The sequence below is a fragment of the Leucoraja erinacea genome, chromosome 10 (genome assembly GCF_028641065.1).
Source record: "Leucoraja erinacea ecotype New England chromosome 10, Leri_hhj_1, whole genome shotgun sequence".
NCBI lineage: Eukaryota > Metazoa > Chordata > Chondrichthyes > Rajiformes > Rajidae > Leucoraja > Leucoraja erinaceus.
Window position 1 is genome coordinate 18,701,550 of NC_073386.1, and position 16,805 is coordinate 18,718,354.

The window sequence follows — 16,805 nt, forward strand, 5'->3', positions numbered from 1 at the left end:
CACTGGTGAGCTTACTAATCGTTAAGGGACTGGCAGGCCAAGGAAAGACCTCCACAGCTGATGACAGAAGAATTCGCTCTATAATAAAGAAAAATCTCCAAACACCTGTCCGACAGATCACACACACTCTTCAGGAATCATTTGTCCGAGGCTACACTGCTAGTTGCAAACCACTGGTTAGCTGCAAAAATAGGATGGCCAGGTTACAGTTTGCAAAGAAGTACTTAAAAGAGCAACCACGGTTCTTGAAAAAGGTCTTGTGGACAGATTAGATGAAGATTAACTTATATCAGAGTGATTGCAAGAGCAAAGGATGGAGGAGAGAAGGAACTGCCCAAGATCCAAGGCATATCACCTCATCTGTGACACACGGTGGTGGGGGTGTTATGGCCTGGGCATGTATGGCTGCTGAAGGTACCAGCTCACTTATCTTCATTGATGATACAACTACTGATGGTAGGAGCATAATGAATTTGGAAGTGTACAGACACTTCCTATCTGCTCAAGTTCAAACAAAAGCTTCAAAACTCATTGGCCGGCGGTTCTTTCTACAGCAAAGCAATGATCCCAAACATACTGCTAAAGTAACAAAGAATTTTTTGAAAGCTAAAAAATGGTCAATTCTTGAGTGGCCAAGTCAATCACACAATCTGAACCCAAGTGAGCATGGCTTTTATATGCTGAAGAGAAAACTGAAGGGGTCTAGCCCCCAAAATAAGCATAAACTTGTTAGGAACTACGAAATTCTAAGCTAAAGATGGCTTGATATACAGGCCTGGCAGAGCATCGCCCAGCAACTGGTGATGTCCATGAATCGCAGACTTCAAGCAGTCATTGCATGCAAAGAATATGCAACAAAATACTAAACATGACTTTCATTTACATGACATTGCCGTGTCCCAAACATTATGGTGCCCTGAAATGGGGAGACTATGTATAGATACTGCTGTAAGGAGACAAAAAGATACTGCTGTAATTTCTACATGGTGAAACCAAAATGTATAAAAATGGCCTTTATTAAAATCTGACAATGTGCACTTTATCCACAAGTGATTTTTCTATTACAAATTTCAAATTGTGGAGTGCAGAGGCAAATAAATAAATGATGGATCTTTGTCCCAAACATTATGGAGGGCACTGTACATAGTACAACCACATACGTAGTGTATCATAGTTCGCTGCCGAGGTAGTGTTGTGCAGGGTGCCCACTTACCATTGGTAAAATTTGTGAGTGCTTCCCAAAGATATTTGACTCTGGTATCAGACTGCTCCAGATCGTCAAAGCGAGCTTAAAAAACAAAATGTAGACAAATTAAATTACAATTAGATAAAGTCTAAGCTCCTGTGTTTTGTTGACAATGGACTCAAAATAAATGATTATGTCCGTTTATAATTTGCAAAAGAAACACTTAGGTGTTGCTGGCAAATCGAACATTTTATTGGTTCATCCCAAATAATCCTGGAGAGGTGGTGTATGCACCTTTGGGGGAGAAGGGGCTCAAGTGAAAAAAAGGGGTTTCTTACATGAAAATCGAGAATTTGTTGTTTATACTGTTGGATTGTCAGCTATCCAAATAGTGTACGAGGTGCTATTCTTTCAGTTTGTGTGTGTGCCCTCACTCTGGCACCTTTTGTCTCCTTTTCACCTCTCTACCCATTTGCCGATTGCCCATCACCTCGCCTCTATCAAGGCTCTGTCCCATCCCACGTCTTTTCTTCCCAATCAGTCAAGCCCCTTGTAATTTGCCATCAAACACAGTACTATTTTCCGCCAGTAGATGTCAGTGCTGCGCTGGTTAAAAAATATACAAACGCTTATGACTGCCAATTCAACGATTTTGTAAATTCTTCTTTCAAATATCCAGCATTAACTTGTCTTTGTGATTATAAGCCAGATTTTAAATAGTTTGTTAACGTCAGAAAAACACCTGCGATAGATACTAACACAACATTTTAAATCAAAGCTGTGTTGACAGCTAACAACTTGGATTTGTGGGCTATTGAAAAATCCTCACTGGTAGATAACAAGTAAAGCAAAAAAGGAAAATAACCAACAATTGGTAGATAGACATGTTGTACTCACTTAAACGTTTCAGAGCTTCCACTGTGATTTCAGGGTCACCACAGACTTTCTTCTCCAGTTCCTGCCAGGGCAGCAGGTCAAGAACAGCTTGGGGAACCACCTTCAACAGGCCAACCCTCATTGACTGAATCTGCATCAGAGATTGTATAAGCTTAGCAAATTTGATGCTGATAAAAGTAGCCAAATATTTTGAAAGTAGAGATGATTTTACTTGAATCCACTGTAAGTTTGCTACACAACATGATTTATTCATCAATGGAGGGAAAAATTGAAACAAGTCATGCCAGGGCACATTTGGAATATCCTTCATTAAAGTTTCCCTTAATTTGTTGCAGCCACAATGGGCCAAAATTGATTGTACGGAATATGGTCCATTCAGAGACTGGAGATGATGTAATATCGAATAAAAAAAGAAACTGTTGGAGGAACTCAGAAAGTTTCACAGCATCTTTGAAGGGAAATGGACACATGATGTTTTGAGACTGATCTTCAGACCACAATGTCATGTGTCATGTGTCTTTCTTTCTACAGATGCTATCTGACCCAGCGAGTTCCTCCAGCAGTTTTTTGTTTGCTCACAGTCCATTAGGTATTTGTTAAAGAAAGTTTAACAAATTATTCAGCATTTCTATAGTTTGCCGCTGTCTCTTCCACCTTTTTCCTTTACTCCACCATTGAAGACCCTCGTTACCTGATCTTTGTTCTCTTCCAGTCTTGCTTTCTGAACCAGTTGAATTAATTCCATCCGATTCTCATATTGAACAACTGTGTTACTGCCGTCAGGCTTCAGATCCACTACAGACTGGTCACTCAGTACAGTGGTATAAGTTAATTCGTTTCCAAACTTATATTCGAATGTCTCCTTGTCCATTGTTTCCATGGCTTCCAATAATTTTACCTAGAGAGAATGGGATTGGTAGTGTTCCAGACTATCGCTCATCAATATTTTACAGCCTTACTCCGTGTAAAAATACACAGATAATTTAATGAAGCACTCAAGTCAGGTCACTATTAACAATATGTACCTTACTTACCGTAGATGTGTGCTCCAGTTAATCTGCAGCCACATTATTGCCCTTAACAAATTCCGAGTAGACTGCAAATTCACATTTCCAACAGAAGTCCACCTTCTATGACCCTGGGTGGCGTGCACTGTGGAGCACCGACATCGCAAGGCTGATGAACAAACTCCAGTGCATATCCAAGAAACACTATCCTTATGAACCACAAATGTGATGGGATACAAAGTGATAATGATATATTCTGAATTTAAACTATTAACAAGTGCAAGTATTACTCTGTAAAGCCTTTTGTGGTTTCAAACTTAGTTAGCCTGAAAAATGATAATACCAAGCTGCCGAGGCTAAAAGGTAATCCATTTGCCCTATGGTTTTCAGTTCATAAGACAGACATATGATAGATACCATATTTCCCGGCAATGAAGATGCTATTTTTCACCCAAAAATAAGGCACGAAAATTTACCTGCATCTTGGAGGCTGAAGGTAAGTTGTTAGCCAGGAAAGATAGACTTGGCTATCCCTCAGTGCAGCAATATCAAGAACGATGTTGCTGTACTGAGGGATAGCCAAGTCTATCCGTCATTGCTGGCAGCTGATGGGAAGCGGCAGTAAAGTGGGAAATGGCTGTAAAAGGGGGTGGGGGGTTCCTTTCACAGCAGAGAGTCTGGCCAGGGGTAAAGTTGCGGGGCGGGCAGGAGGGTTGCGAAGGAGGGGGTCGGGGATCATACCAGCAACTCACTCATTCACCGCTGCCGCGCTGCTCCAGAGCCACTGCATTGTGGGGGGGGGGGGGGGGGGGGGGGGGGGGGGGGGGGGGGGGGGGGGGGGGGGTAGCTCGGGTGGGCTGCTAGTAGCCGCTGGGGCTGGACTTGGGAACTGCAGCTAGTCCCGATGACTCGTGGGACCTAGGAACTGTAGCCAGTTTCGGGGACGCGAGGGATCTGGGAACTGAAGCCAGTCCTGGGGAAGCGAGGGATCTGGGAACTGTAGCCAGTCCCGGGGAAGCGAAGGATCTGGGAACTAATGCCAGTCCTGGGGCACGCAGGAGATGTTGCCGATCCCTGGTCTAAACCAAACCCTTGATCCTGTCCTACCATCCTTTTCTCAAAATTTAGCAACTTAAATTGGGGGTGCGTCTTCATTGCCGGGAAAAAAGTATATATAGTTTATGCGGTGGGAGGAATGGATGATGGCAATTTTAACTCCAAGATCACTCATGAGTTAGTTTTGTTTAGCTTATTATTCACGAGTAGCCAGGTACTGTGAAGGATTTTTATTGCGTTCTATCCAGTCAAACAAAAAAACTATGCACGATTACAGTCAAACCATCCACAGTGCTCAGATAAAGGGTACAACATTTAGTGCAAGATACAGTCCAATAAAAGATAGTTCAGAGGTCCTCAATGAGGTAGAAGGGAGTCAGGACCACATTTTAGTCGTTAGTATACGCTGAGTATAGTAGGTGGCTGAGAACGCATATTTGCAGGGCACCATTGTTGAGAATTTGAACCTATCCTCACCGATTGTTGTCTGCTTGTCAGGGAGTCAAGAATTCAGTGGCAGAGGTGACTGCTGATGAATTTGGAGATGAACTTGGTTGGGATAATGGTATTGAAAGCAGTTATACTTCTTGAATAGAACCCAATGTAGGTGTCCTTCTTGTTGAGTTGCTCCAGGGATGAGTGTAGGGCTAGGAAGATGGCATTAGCCATTGACTTGTTGTGGTTGTGTTGTGACTTGATAAGTGAATTGCAGTGGTTTAAGGCTGCTTGGCAGGCCGGAGTTAATTTAGTTTAGTTTAGAAAAACAGCGCGGAAACAGGCCCTTCGGCCCTCTAAGTCCACACCGACCAGCAAACCCTGCACATTCACACTACCCTACACACACTAGGGACACTTCTACATTTGTACCAAGCCAAGTAAACTGCCAATCCGTACATCTTTGGAGGGTGGGAGGAAACTGAAGACCTCAGAAAACCCATGCAGGTCACGAGGAGAACTCGATACAGACAAGCACACATAGTCAGGATCGAACCTAGATTTTTGGTGTTGTAAGGCAATAGCTCTGCCGTGTACCATAACCAATCCCTCGAAGGGTGGTGGAGGCATATACTCTCATAAAGTTTAAAGATATAGGTGAATACTTGAAAGGCCATAGCTTAGAATATTACAGGATGAGAACTGATAAGATAGGTACTAGATGGCTGGCATGGATATGGTGGGCTCAAGTTCCCATTTCCAAGCTGTATGACAGTTGTTGTATTTTCCCGACAGGCCCGGTAGACTATGACCACAAGGGTGGCCCGGTTGTAGAGTTGCTGCCTTACAGCACCGGGTTCAATCCTGACTATGGGTGCTGTCTGTACTGAGTTTGTACGTTCTCCCCATGACCACGTGGGTTTTCTCCAAGATCTTTGGTTTCATCCCACACTCCAAAGAATTACAGATGTGTAGGCTAATTGGCTTGGTAAATGTAAAAATTGTCCTTAATGTGCGGGGATTACTGTTCGGTGCGGACTCGGTGGGCCGAAGGGCCTGGTTCCATGCTGTATGTCTAAACTAAACTAAAGAGCATAAATTATCCTTGCTGCATTCTCTTTTCATTTCCCATGTTCTCTGTACAACTTTTACATTCCATGAAGCTTCCACATTGAAGAACCCATCATGGTTTCTTTTTTAGTGCAGTGCAAGAGTAATATAATGTAGAATTGTCAACGTAATTAATAAGGTACTACTGAAAAATAGCAAATGCCTAGTCTGAAGAGGTAGCATTCCAATGAACTGTCATACAACAAAAAGTTACTGCTGCCTTTAGATGAGGTACAGCACAACTTTTCCAGATGATACTGATCTCTATCCCCTCACTCCTCCTATAAAATGCTTATGAGTACTTCCCACTTTAACCAACATTTTGTGGCAACATTAAATCATCCAAAATGTTTGGTAACTTATGGGTTCAAGCAAGGGAAAATTATCATAGAGAAGGGAGAGTTAATAAGCTTCATATAAGCAAGATTCCTACAGCTACCTTTCATTATCCCGTTGGCACATCAATCCAGAAAATGCAGGCCAATTTACAAAATAGCTGCAACTCACCAAGACAGAGTCCACTGCAGGAAAATCCTTGGACCATTTCACCTCTTCTCCTGCTAGTTGTTTCCATACAATTCCAGGAAGAGCCAGCACCTGCCAAACATATACAATGTTCTCATTAGTCTAGATTAGGAATAATCTTCAGTTTTTAATTTATTGCAGGCCCAATTCATTACTGGCAATTCCATGAACACTGCATTAGTTTAGATGTTACCAGCACATAATTCTATCATGGACACTTGGATTATGAAAACACTGAAGTAGTTTGAAATCACAGAATTGAAGTCTACTTTGGTATTAGGTTAAATGGATAAACTCTGCATGTCCCCATTTCAAGCAATTCAACATGCCCCTCTATCTCCAGTCTGCTGCCTTCTTTCCATTGTTAATAATTGCCACACAATCCCAATCCACTTTTTTTTTTGCAAATTATTTCCTTTTAATCCGTCCTAATCATATGTTTGATCACATCATCTACCTAAATCAGTAACCCGCATTTTCTGCTTGAACTGGCCTCCACAATTCTCTCCAGGAAATCCTCTTTCCACCTCATGGTACTCTCCAGAAACACCAAGGATGGATGAGCCTGGTTTAAGGCTAGATGATCTTGAAGACAGGTCTATTTAAAAAAAGTAGCTTATGGACTTCTTAGTATTCCAGAAAATGTATTTTCTGGTTTCCCTACCTTCTTCCCCAGATATTAAAGGGTACAAAAGGCAACATCCATGGAAAAAAAAAGCTGTTTTTCTTCAGCCTGGACCTGCTGAACATTTCCAATATTTTCTGTGGTTACTACAATCATGGGCGGAAATCCCGGGGGGAGCACGTCCCCTCCATGTTTTGAGAGGTGGGGAACAATCCCCCATGTTTTGTAATCCCGATTTTTAAATTCGGAGGAAAAAAAAAAAATTAAAAATCTCCGCTTTCCGCGACAGTGTGGGACTGATGATTGAGGGCGCCGATTGGACGAGAGAGACGTCGGTCAGCAGGCAATGGGGGGGGAGAGGCGGAAAATTTTGATTCAGCACGATGATTGGAGGAGGGAGATGTTGGTCAGAGGCGGAGGTAAGGGGGTGGGATTGAGGATTGAGTGTGGTGATTGGAGGAGGGAGACGTCCTGGTGGAGCAAAGATCATAGAGCGGAGCTTGAATTGACCCGTTCGCGGGGCCTTTCATCGTCCGGCACGGCTTAAAATTGGTACGAGATCTTCCATCACCCCTCGGTCAAATTGCTGCGTCGAGGTGATCGAGGCTCCCGATGTTGAAGCCCCTGCAGCCGGTTTTAAGCCGCGCCGGGCGATGAAAGGCCCAGCGAATGGGCTGATTCAAGTCTCATGATTCGGGGCGGACGTTGCTGGAGTTCGGAGTCCGTCACCAAGCAGCTCAGGTGTGTGTGTGTGTGTGTGTGTGTGTGCGTGTGCGTGTGTAAAATTGTGTCCTCCACCCCAATGTTTTGACAGCGATATCCGCCCCCGACTACAATGGTGCTGTGTGGAAAATTATGCTCTTAAAAACCTATGCTTAAATAATTCTAAGTTTAGGATGAAAACACGTCAAAATAGAGCTAAAATGTCAAATTATTTACAGAGAATAGAAAGGACAATAAAAATGGAAATAATTACCAAAAGCTCTCGGCCTCTTAGTGCTGCCCCCATCAGCTGGCCTATCCATTCATACTTCCCAAATTCTTTGCAGGACGGGTTAGGAACATATACATCTCTTGCTTCTCCAGTTCTGTTGCCCTGGTGCAAGAATAGGAAGCAACAATTACAATGTATCTATTTTACTTACATGTTGAACAATCCCTGTGATGCAATTGTATGACTGATCTATAAAAAGATCTGATAGTTGTAGACTCTCTTTCACAACCTTATCAAGTACTTTGCAACTGAACAATTCTGCAACAATATCCATAATGAATAACCAAATTAATGTTCAGCCTATTTTTTGTTGGTCAATCTGAGAAGATTTGGTTCTCCTCATATTCCCATCACCTCCCCTCAGATTTAACCACTTAGATATAGTACATACAACAAGTAATTTACAGCAGTCAGATAAACTATCAAACTGCACATCTTTAGCATCTGAAAGTGAGAGTGGCTCTACAACACTATGGTGGGAATAACTCATTGTGCTGAAGACATAGAAAACAGGTGCAGGAGAACATTATTCGGCCCTTCGAGCCACCACTACCATTCAATATGACCATGGCTGATTATCCAAAATCAGTACCCCGTTCCCGCTTTCTCCCCATATCCCTTCATCCCATTAGCCCGAAGAGCTATATCTAACTCTCTTTTGAATACATCAAGTGAATTGGCTTCCACTGCCTTCTGTGGCAGAGAATTCCATATTCACAACTCTATGGGTGAAAATGTTTTTCCTCATCTCAGTCCTAAATGGCCTACCCTTTATTCTTAAACTGTGACTCCTGGGTCTGGACTCTCCAACTTCAGGAACATTTTTCCTGCATCTAGTCCATCCAATCCCTTAAGAATGTTATATGTTTCTATAAGATCCCCTATCGTCCTTCTAATTTCCAGTGAATATAGCCCATATAAGTGAACAAAGACAATAGAGTATACTATGAAACATTCCATCACCCCTTTATTCTTTTTACTCAAGTCCCTCATGTAGGTTTGTTAATTTGGTATCATGTGGTAACAATCTTAGCTAATTTTTGCCAGAGACTAGCAGACTGGAGAAATATATTCCTGTACAAGTCCATGCATTTATTTAACTGGTGAAAAATAAAGAATTCCAACTGAAATAAAAAATGTGGATAATAATCTCACAAACCTGATTTGATGTTCTTACAAAAAAGGGCAAAGGTACAAGACTGTCTCCAGAACTTGGGCAAAGCTCTTCAGAGATATCAGAGAGACTGTCTCGAAATCCACCACCTGTTGGTTTAAAGAGATGATCCATTTAAAAAGTCTGTGCAAAATGTTGAAATTAACATGTCATAACTGTGTCAATACAGAAATTATGAGTACCAGGAAACAAAACATGAAATAAAGTTCCACTTAGGGCAACATAAAAATGATCAAAGAAAATTGTAGAGACACCCATCATGGATGGCCTGGTTCATTCATGACTTTGCTCTCAATTAAACTGTTCTGTAAGATTGCTACCTTCTATTATTGGGTATTTTGTATTCTCTTTTAATGTATTATAGGCACTATAGAGATACAAAAGCTCTATAGAAGCATTTAGTAAACTGATAAATGAGTCAGCAAATGCTGCAAGTGTGAAATATAAATAGTTGGAAATATCTAACTAATCAGCCTCTGTGGGGAGAACAGACAAGTTACTGATTAAACAAATGTAGAATAAAGGAATTGCAGATGCTGGTTTATACCAAAGATAGACACAAAGTGCTGGAATAACTCAGTGGGTCAGGCAGAGTCTCAGGAGGAAATAGGTGACATTTTGGGTTGGGACCTTTATTCCGTCTGATTGAACAAAGCTCACCTTGGTCAATGATTCCTTCAGAGATAAATTTACATTCCCACCATTGGTCGTATCGTGCTGGCCACCTTCAAATACATAAAAGGATAAAGGTTAAAACTAAGATTATTTTCGCACAGCGAGTTCATATTTCAAAAATCAGTCTCAAGACCATACAAAATAGAAACAGGAGCAGGTCATTAACCCCTAGAGCTTGCTCCCCCATTCTATAGGATCATGTCTGATATGACATTGCTGGTCATATCATTTTCTTGCTGTTCGTGGTCTGACAACATGGTTTCTTGTTCTGGATGCTCCCATGAGGGGTACATCCTCTCAGGATTTATTCTCTAAGAATCTAATTTTTCCAATGACATTACCTCTGATTCTTCTAAACTCTATTTGAGTTTCGTAGAATCTGGGCTTGTTTAATCTTTTCTCATAGAACAGCCTCTCAATACCTGGTATATTTCTAGGGAACCTTGGAACTGCCTCCAAGAAAATATCATCTTTCCTTAAATAGCGGGACCAAAAATGTTCCAGGTGTTGTCTCACATCAACTGTAAACCGTGCTGGTAACATTTCCTTTTAGCTGGATTCCCTTAAATACGGACCAATATTCCATTAACCATCCCGATTAGCTGCCACATTTGTGCACTTCTGCATTTCATGTACAAGGACCCTCAAAATGTTGTCTGCAAATTTCTCCATTTGAATGATAATGTTCTTTTGTTCATTCCTCTGAAGTGAACACTTCACATTTTTCCATAGAACACTCTTGTGGGTGGCCAACATTTTGCCCACTCAAAAGGTTGTCACCATGTAACTGACCACTTTATCCCTGCACACTGCTTGCCTGTTTGCCAATCTTTCATTCTTGATAATATATTACATCCATCACAACAGGCTCCTATTTAATGACTTACCCTTGGTGAAATACCTTTTGAAAGTACAAATATAATACATCTACTAGATTCCTTCTATTCACTTTCGTCAAGATTTTCTTATTTGTCAAACCCAATTCCACTTTCATGATGCCACACCAACTACACGATTCGATTATGATTTTTCAATGTGCTGCTGTCGCTTCCTTAATTGATTCTAACAGTTTTCTATCAATAGACGTTCAATTAATCTTCAGCTTTAATTACCTACATTTTGTCTCCCTCCATTTTGAATCAGGGTGCCAAACTGGCAGTTAAACATTTCTCCAGTATTTAAGGAATTCAGAAATCATAGCCATTTAAAAAAACAATATTCTTAGGGTGGGAGTTAAGGTCAGGTCGAGGGGAGTACCCCCCGCCACGGCTACCATGTAATCCCGTGCTACCTGCTCCATGGTCGGATAGTCGGCGACTAAACAGTCTCCCCCACCTGGTTTGCCAGGTGAGGAGGGGACTGTGGACCCCCAGCAGGACCAAAAACAAGACCGGTCAAAGGACGGATGAGCTTCTAGCGAGCCAACGGCCATCCACACTTCAGTAGAAGTTGCGATCACTGCCGTACATAACATTGTAAAGAATGATGATAAAGCACACACACACCAAAATCCTATACAGGTGCACAACCTTTTATCCGAAATTCCAAATAACGAAAAGCTCCGAATAGCGGACATTTTTTCGGTCCTTGAAGAAAGGTCCTTGAAGACGTTCACCGAGGGCGGCCCGCAGAGGTGACAGCGGAACCTCCGGTCGGTCCTCGAAGAAAGGGGAACTAAATCCCCATTCATAAAAGAGAAGGTGAGGGTATATTGCGCGGGAGGGTTAATAATTGACAATCTGCTGCTGCCTGCCCGCTGTTAAAAAGTTCCCACGGTAGACTCACGATACACAGTGTATCGTGAGTCTTGCGTGGGAACTTTTTAACTCAGCGGGCAGGCAGCAGCAGATTGTCGCTCCCTTCAGTTTCACCCCACCTACACCCCTCTGCTTCCCGGCCATGTGTGTGACCCCTTCCCTCCCCTCTCCAGCTCCCCGCCCATTGCACCGGCGCGGGGGCTTTGCACTGTCTTCACGTCGGCGATGCCAGCAGGTCAGTGCCAGTCACCGGAGACGTCAGGACCAATGGGACACCGACCCCCAGGCCCACTGCAAGCATGGAGATCCCAGAGACCCACAGCCAGCAGCAGCCCAGCCCCGTTCCAACTCCAGAGGAACACGCTCCCCGTAGGGACAGAAGCTGATGGTGTGCAAGGTACGTCTTGTTCTTGGGGTTGCGGATGAGGGGGCGCAGCTCGGGCTGTGACGTCTCTGGCCACCCCCCTGGACAGGAGCTGAGACTGGGAACTGTACCGTCCTTGCAGGTGAGCAGTAGAGTGGGGTTGTTTGCAGTTGCAGAGGGAGGGCGGTACAGTATCCCAGTCTCAGCTCCTGTCCAGGGGGGTGGCTGGAGACGTCAGGACCAACGGGACACCGACTGCAAGCACTGAGATCCCAGAGACTCACAGCCAGCAGCAACTCCAGCCCAGCCCCGCTCCAACTCCAGAGGAACCCGGGTTGCGGATGAGGAGGCGCAGCTCAGGCTGTGGGCGAACTGCCACTTGTCGCTGTAGCGGCCCATCGGGGAGCGGGTTCCTGTTGGTCCTGACGTCTCCGGCCACCCCCCTGGACAGGAGCTGAGAGACGTCAGGACCACCAGAAGCCGCTCCCCGATGGGCCACTACAGCGACAAGTGGCAGTTCGCCCACTGCCCGAGCTGTGCCCCCTCATCGGGACACTGACCCCCAGGCCCACTGCAAGCACGGAGATCCCAGATCAGCAACTCCAGCCCAGCCCCGCTCCAACTCCAGAGGAAAATGCTCCCCCCCGTAGGGGCAGAAGCTGATGGTGTGCAAGGTACGTCTTGTTCTTGGGGTGGCGCAGCTCGGGCTGTGGGTGAACTGCCACTTGTCGCCGTAGCGGCCCATCGGGGAGCGGATTCCTCTGTAGTTGGAGGGACAGGGAGACACAGCGGCTTTTGAGAATGGTGGGCAATCACTTCCAAAGTTCTGCCCACACAGTCAGTACACCTCTCCTACACTTGTCTCCCGCACTAAGATCATCTCGCAGAGAATGATCCCAGCCTAACCCTCCCTATTCTCTCCTATTCTGCAAGAAAAAACTACATTGAAGACTCAAACTCGCGATCGAGTAACTGCCGGGATCGAGGCGCAAACTCGCGATCTTGCGGATATGAGCCGAGCACTCTACCACTGAGCCAGCCGTTAAAATCTACGCTAAAAATCTTCCATTCCGAAAGCCAAAAAATTCCAAATTACGAAAAGTGTCTGGTCCCAAGGCTTTCGGATAACAAGGGGTCATAGTTTAAGGATAAGGGGAAATCTTTTAGGACCGAGATGAGGAAAACCTTTTTCACACATAGAGTGGTGAATCTCTGGAATTCTCTGCCGCAGAAGATAGTTGAGGCCAGTTCATTGGCTATATTTAAGAGGGAGTTAGATGTGGCCCTTGTGGCTAAAGTGATCAGGGGGTATGGAGAGAAGGCAGGAACAGGATACTGAGTTGGATGATCAGCCATGATCATATTGAATGGCGGTGCAGGTTCGAAGGGCCGAATGGCCTACTCCTGCACCTATTTTCTATGTTTCTATGTTGTGCACCTGTACTTCCAGGGCAGAAGTCCGCAGGAACTGGAGGACAGAGATGTCACCCTTCCCGTCGGAAACCAGCACCACTGTGTCGCTAATGTTTTCAATGATGATGAATGAATGAGATATCTGGGCTAGGGGATTTAAACCATCGCCTCATTTGTTTGTCTTAAACAATTTTTCACTCACGTTGAAGGTATTTATTTCCTCCCCACAATTATTCAGTATTAATGAGACAGAGTTTAGAGATACAGCGTGGAAACAGGCCCTTCGGTCCGCAGATTCCACGCCGACCAATTGTACACTAGTTCTATCCTACACACTAGTGACAATTTACAGAAGCCATTTAACCTACAAACCTGCACATCTTTGAAATGTGGGAGGAAACTGGAGCACCCAGAGAAAACGTATGCGATCACGGGAAATTCTGTACAGACAGCACCTATAGTCAAGATTGAACCCAGGTCTCTGGCACTGTAAGGCAGCAACTCGACCACTGCGACACACTGTTATAATGACTAATACAAAATATCTGTTTAACTCTGTAATTTCCCAGAACTATTATCACAGGGTCATTCTCTATAGGATCTCTAAACGTTTACTTGGAATTCTCAACTTGGGTTTTACAGCACCATCTATTGCCAGTTTTTATATTCCTTGCTGGTCTGCTTCTCTTAATTTTTGCTCGCATCTTTTTTAGTTCTTCATGGCTGGGTTTATATCATTGGATCTACAGCTAACATTTGTTTCCTTATTTCTCTCTTTCAAATTACTATCCCCCTAGCTATTGATTGGTTCATCTCTTCTTTAGAATTGTTCCTCCTTATTGGGATTTATTTTTGCAGAGTATCATGAATTGCCTCCTTCATGTGTGTCAGTGTTTGCTTTTTGTTTCTTCTGGCAAAACAAACATAGCTCAGTCTACTTTAGTCTAACCTCATTACATTGCTATTAACCTTATTGGATTATACAAGTTTCCAAACCAGGTTCCTCCCATGCAAACGAAAGATAAAATGCTAACACTCTGTGATCACTCATTTGTTAATTTATATCCTTTTCTACAGTACGGCTGTGGTTGGAGGTCAAAACAACTATTCTTGATGACTTATTTCCTTTGCTTTTTTTTCAAACCTCTACCCAAATGGACTCTGTGCATTCAGAACCTAGCTTATCTTTCACAAATATTACTTTTTGATTTCAAATTAAAGTTGACATCCCACCATCTTTTCATACCTGCCTGTCCTTAAAAGTCAAACAACCCGAATTCCCTGCTTTGATTGTATTGTATTCAATGTATTGTCATTATCTCATATTAGAGACAACAAAATGAATTACCTTGATCACCTTGCAATCACACAACCATAATAGTGATCAGATAGTTCTCATTCATTTCTACGTGCTGATAATGCATCTCCTTATGTGTGCAGTAAGTTAAAAGTTTGCCATTTAGTCATTTTTAAGCAGCTTGCCTTTTATTGTAAAATGGTCCTATTTGCTTCCTGCCCTTGATTTCCATGAATTTGGTTTTTCTATGCTATTGCTCTTTCTTTCATCTCTGCCCCATGTTTCTCTCTCCCTGGACATCATTCTTAGATCACCAGGCTTCCGCATTCTGTTTAAAGCCGCCCAAACACCACCCCAGAAAAACCTAGCACAGTATGGAAAATATTAGCATGTTAGCAAGGTGAGCTTAATTGCCCAACATCACAACTCAACACCTATAATGGCCTTATTCAAACAATATATAGTTGAACTGTCATCACTGCAATAAAATGCTTTCTAATTATGTTGAATGCAGAGATCCATTAGCAGGGGATAAAACTGTTACAATGGGTGCTAAAGGAGATTCTAACAACTGTTTGACAAAATTGCTCTTTATTTGGTTGCTTAGAAATGTTCAGTCATCAAAAGCTAACGAGATTCCAATTGTTTTGCCTTCTTCTTTAGTTTAGATTAGCGATACAGCATGGAAACAGGTCGCCCCACCAAATCCACACCAATATCAATCATCTTTTCACACTAGTTCTATGTTATTCTACTTTCTTATCCACTCCCTACGCATTAGCAGCAGTTGTTGAAAAAAGGAGGCCAATTAACCCTACAAATATGCACATCTCTTAGAAGAGGGAGAAAACCAGAGCACAGAGGAAAACAATGGAGTCATAGGGAGAACGTGCAAACTCCACATTGAGAGCACTCAAGGTCAGAATGAATCTGGATCTCTGAAGTCTACTTTAATTTAATAGTTTACCAATAAGGAAGAAGATTAATGAATGATAAGAAAACAGTCTAAATCGTCATGCTCTAGCAAATCAATATAGCAAATAATCAAACAAAGCAAAATCAATACTTTGCATGCCTTTAAGATCCTTAAGAAGTAACACAGCAATCGGTAAGTAGTAGTAGAGCACAAACTAAAAATAAATAAAAACAAAGGGATGAAATAAACTTAATGATGCAATTGTAATTTGGAAATGCATTCAAAATATGGCCCAAGGCAGAATAAAACCTACCATTAGAAAAATCCTAGCTCAAGTTTAATTTTCTGAAAATTCCCAAATGAACATACAGTACCTGTAATCTAAAGGTTTATCGCACTTGTCCGAAGGCTTCAGCCCCTCAAACATCTACAAAACAGAAAGTGAACACATTGGAATTTAGTAGAGTCTCAATAGAATGTATTCATAGTTGTCTGCATTTAATTAGTGAATAAAATAGGCAATCAAAAATCAATTCAGTTGTTAATATGCTGCTTCAATCAGACTTTTGCCCCTCACTGAGAACCATTTACATGTCTTCAGCTGTACTCTTTACACTTTGTATAATGGAAACAAGCATTTGCCAAAGATCACAACCTCAATCTCGGTGTGTCCTCACCACTTGCAAATAGGTTGAAGACACGCACCCCAGAATATCTAATGGCCGGGCCCCAGCCATGTTGCTGCATTCTGCAACGGGCTTTGGATAGTTGCCTTCATGGAGGCAAACCAAAATGCTGACATTGATAAGGCTGAATCAAGTTAAAAATATAAGAAGATATTAAATTGGTTCCTGGGCTAGCTTACAGCTTATATTTAGTCTCAAATGGGGCTTTTCTCCAGTAGATTAATACAGAAAGGCAAGTTTAGGTTTGCCTCAGGTTGCTGTGTATTGAGATAATGAATAACTATAACATTTGTCTACAAAGTGACGAGAGAGGAAGCAGAGAAGAAGCTAGATTGATCTCACTAAGGGGTAATGACAAATGGCTGATGTCTTTGATATGTAAAATGCCTTGCACCAAATGTCTGATGTCTGTGAGGGGAGGAAACTAGATTGATCTAAGGGGTATTAACCAATGGCCAATGTCTTTAATATGTAAGATATCTTGTACCATATGACAAAATGCCTTTGATGTGATGCATTTTGTAGAAACCTTTATTTCATGTACCTCTGACCATGACTAATGTTTGTGGAATGTGCTAAGGTGACAAAAAACACTATATAATACGATATAATTCTGTTGTTCGAAAAAGTGGACTGAGGACAGTGAAGTGTCTGTATTGCTCACTTGACTGGAATACCTTACCACTTC

General features: G+C 42.7%; 1 protein-coding gene across 1 annotated transcript in view; it reads right to left on the bottom strand.

Annotated features, from left to right (window-relative positions):
• hectd3 (HECT domain containing 3) overlaps positions 1-16,805 on the bottom strand; it is a 45,279-nt gene that overhangs the window by 8,374 nt on the left and 20,100 nt on the right. The window contains 8 exon segments of the mRNA XM_055641630.1: positions 1,214-1,288; positions 2,084-2,213; positions 2,775-2,981; positions 6,199-6,288; positions 7,818-7,937; positions 8,995-9,098; positions 9,670-9,734; positions 15,806-15,858. Of these exon segments, the coding sequence (XP_055497605.1) occupies positions 1,214-1,288; positions 2,084-2,213; positions 2,775-2,981; positions 6,199-6,288; positions 7,818-7,937; positions 8,995-9,098; positions 9,670-9,734; positions 15,806-15,858 (844 nt within the window).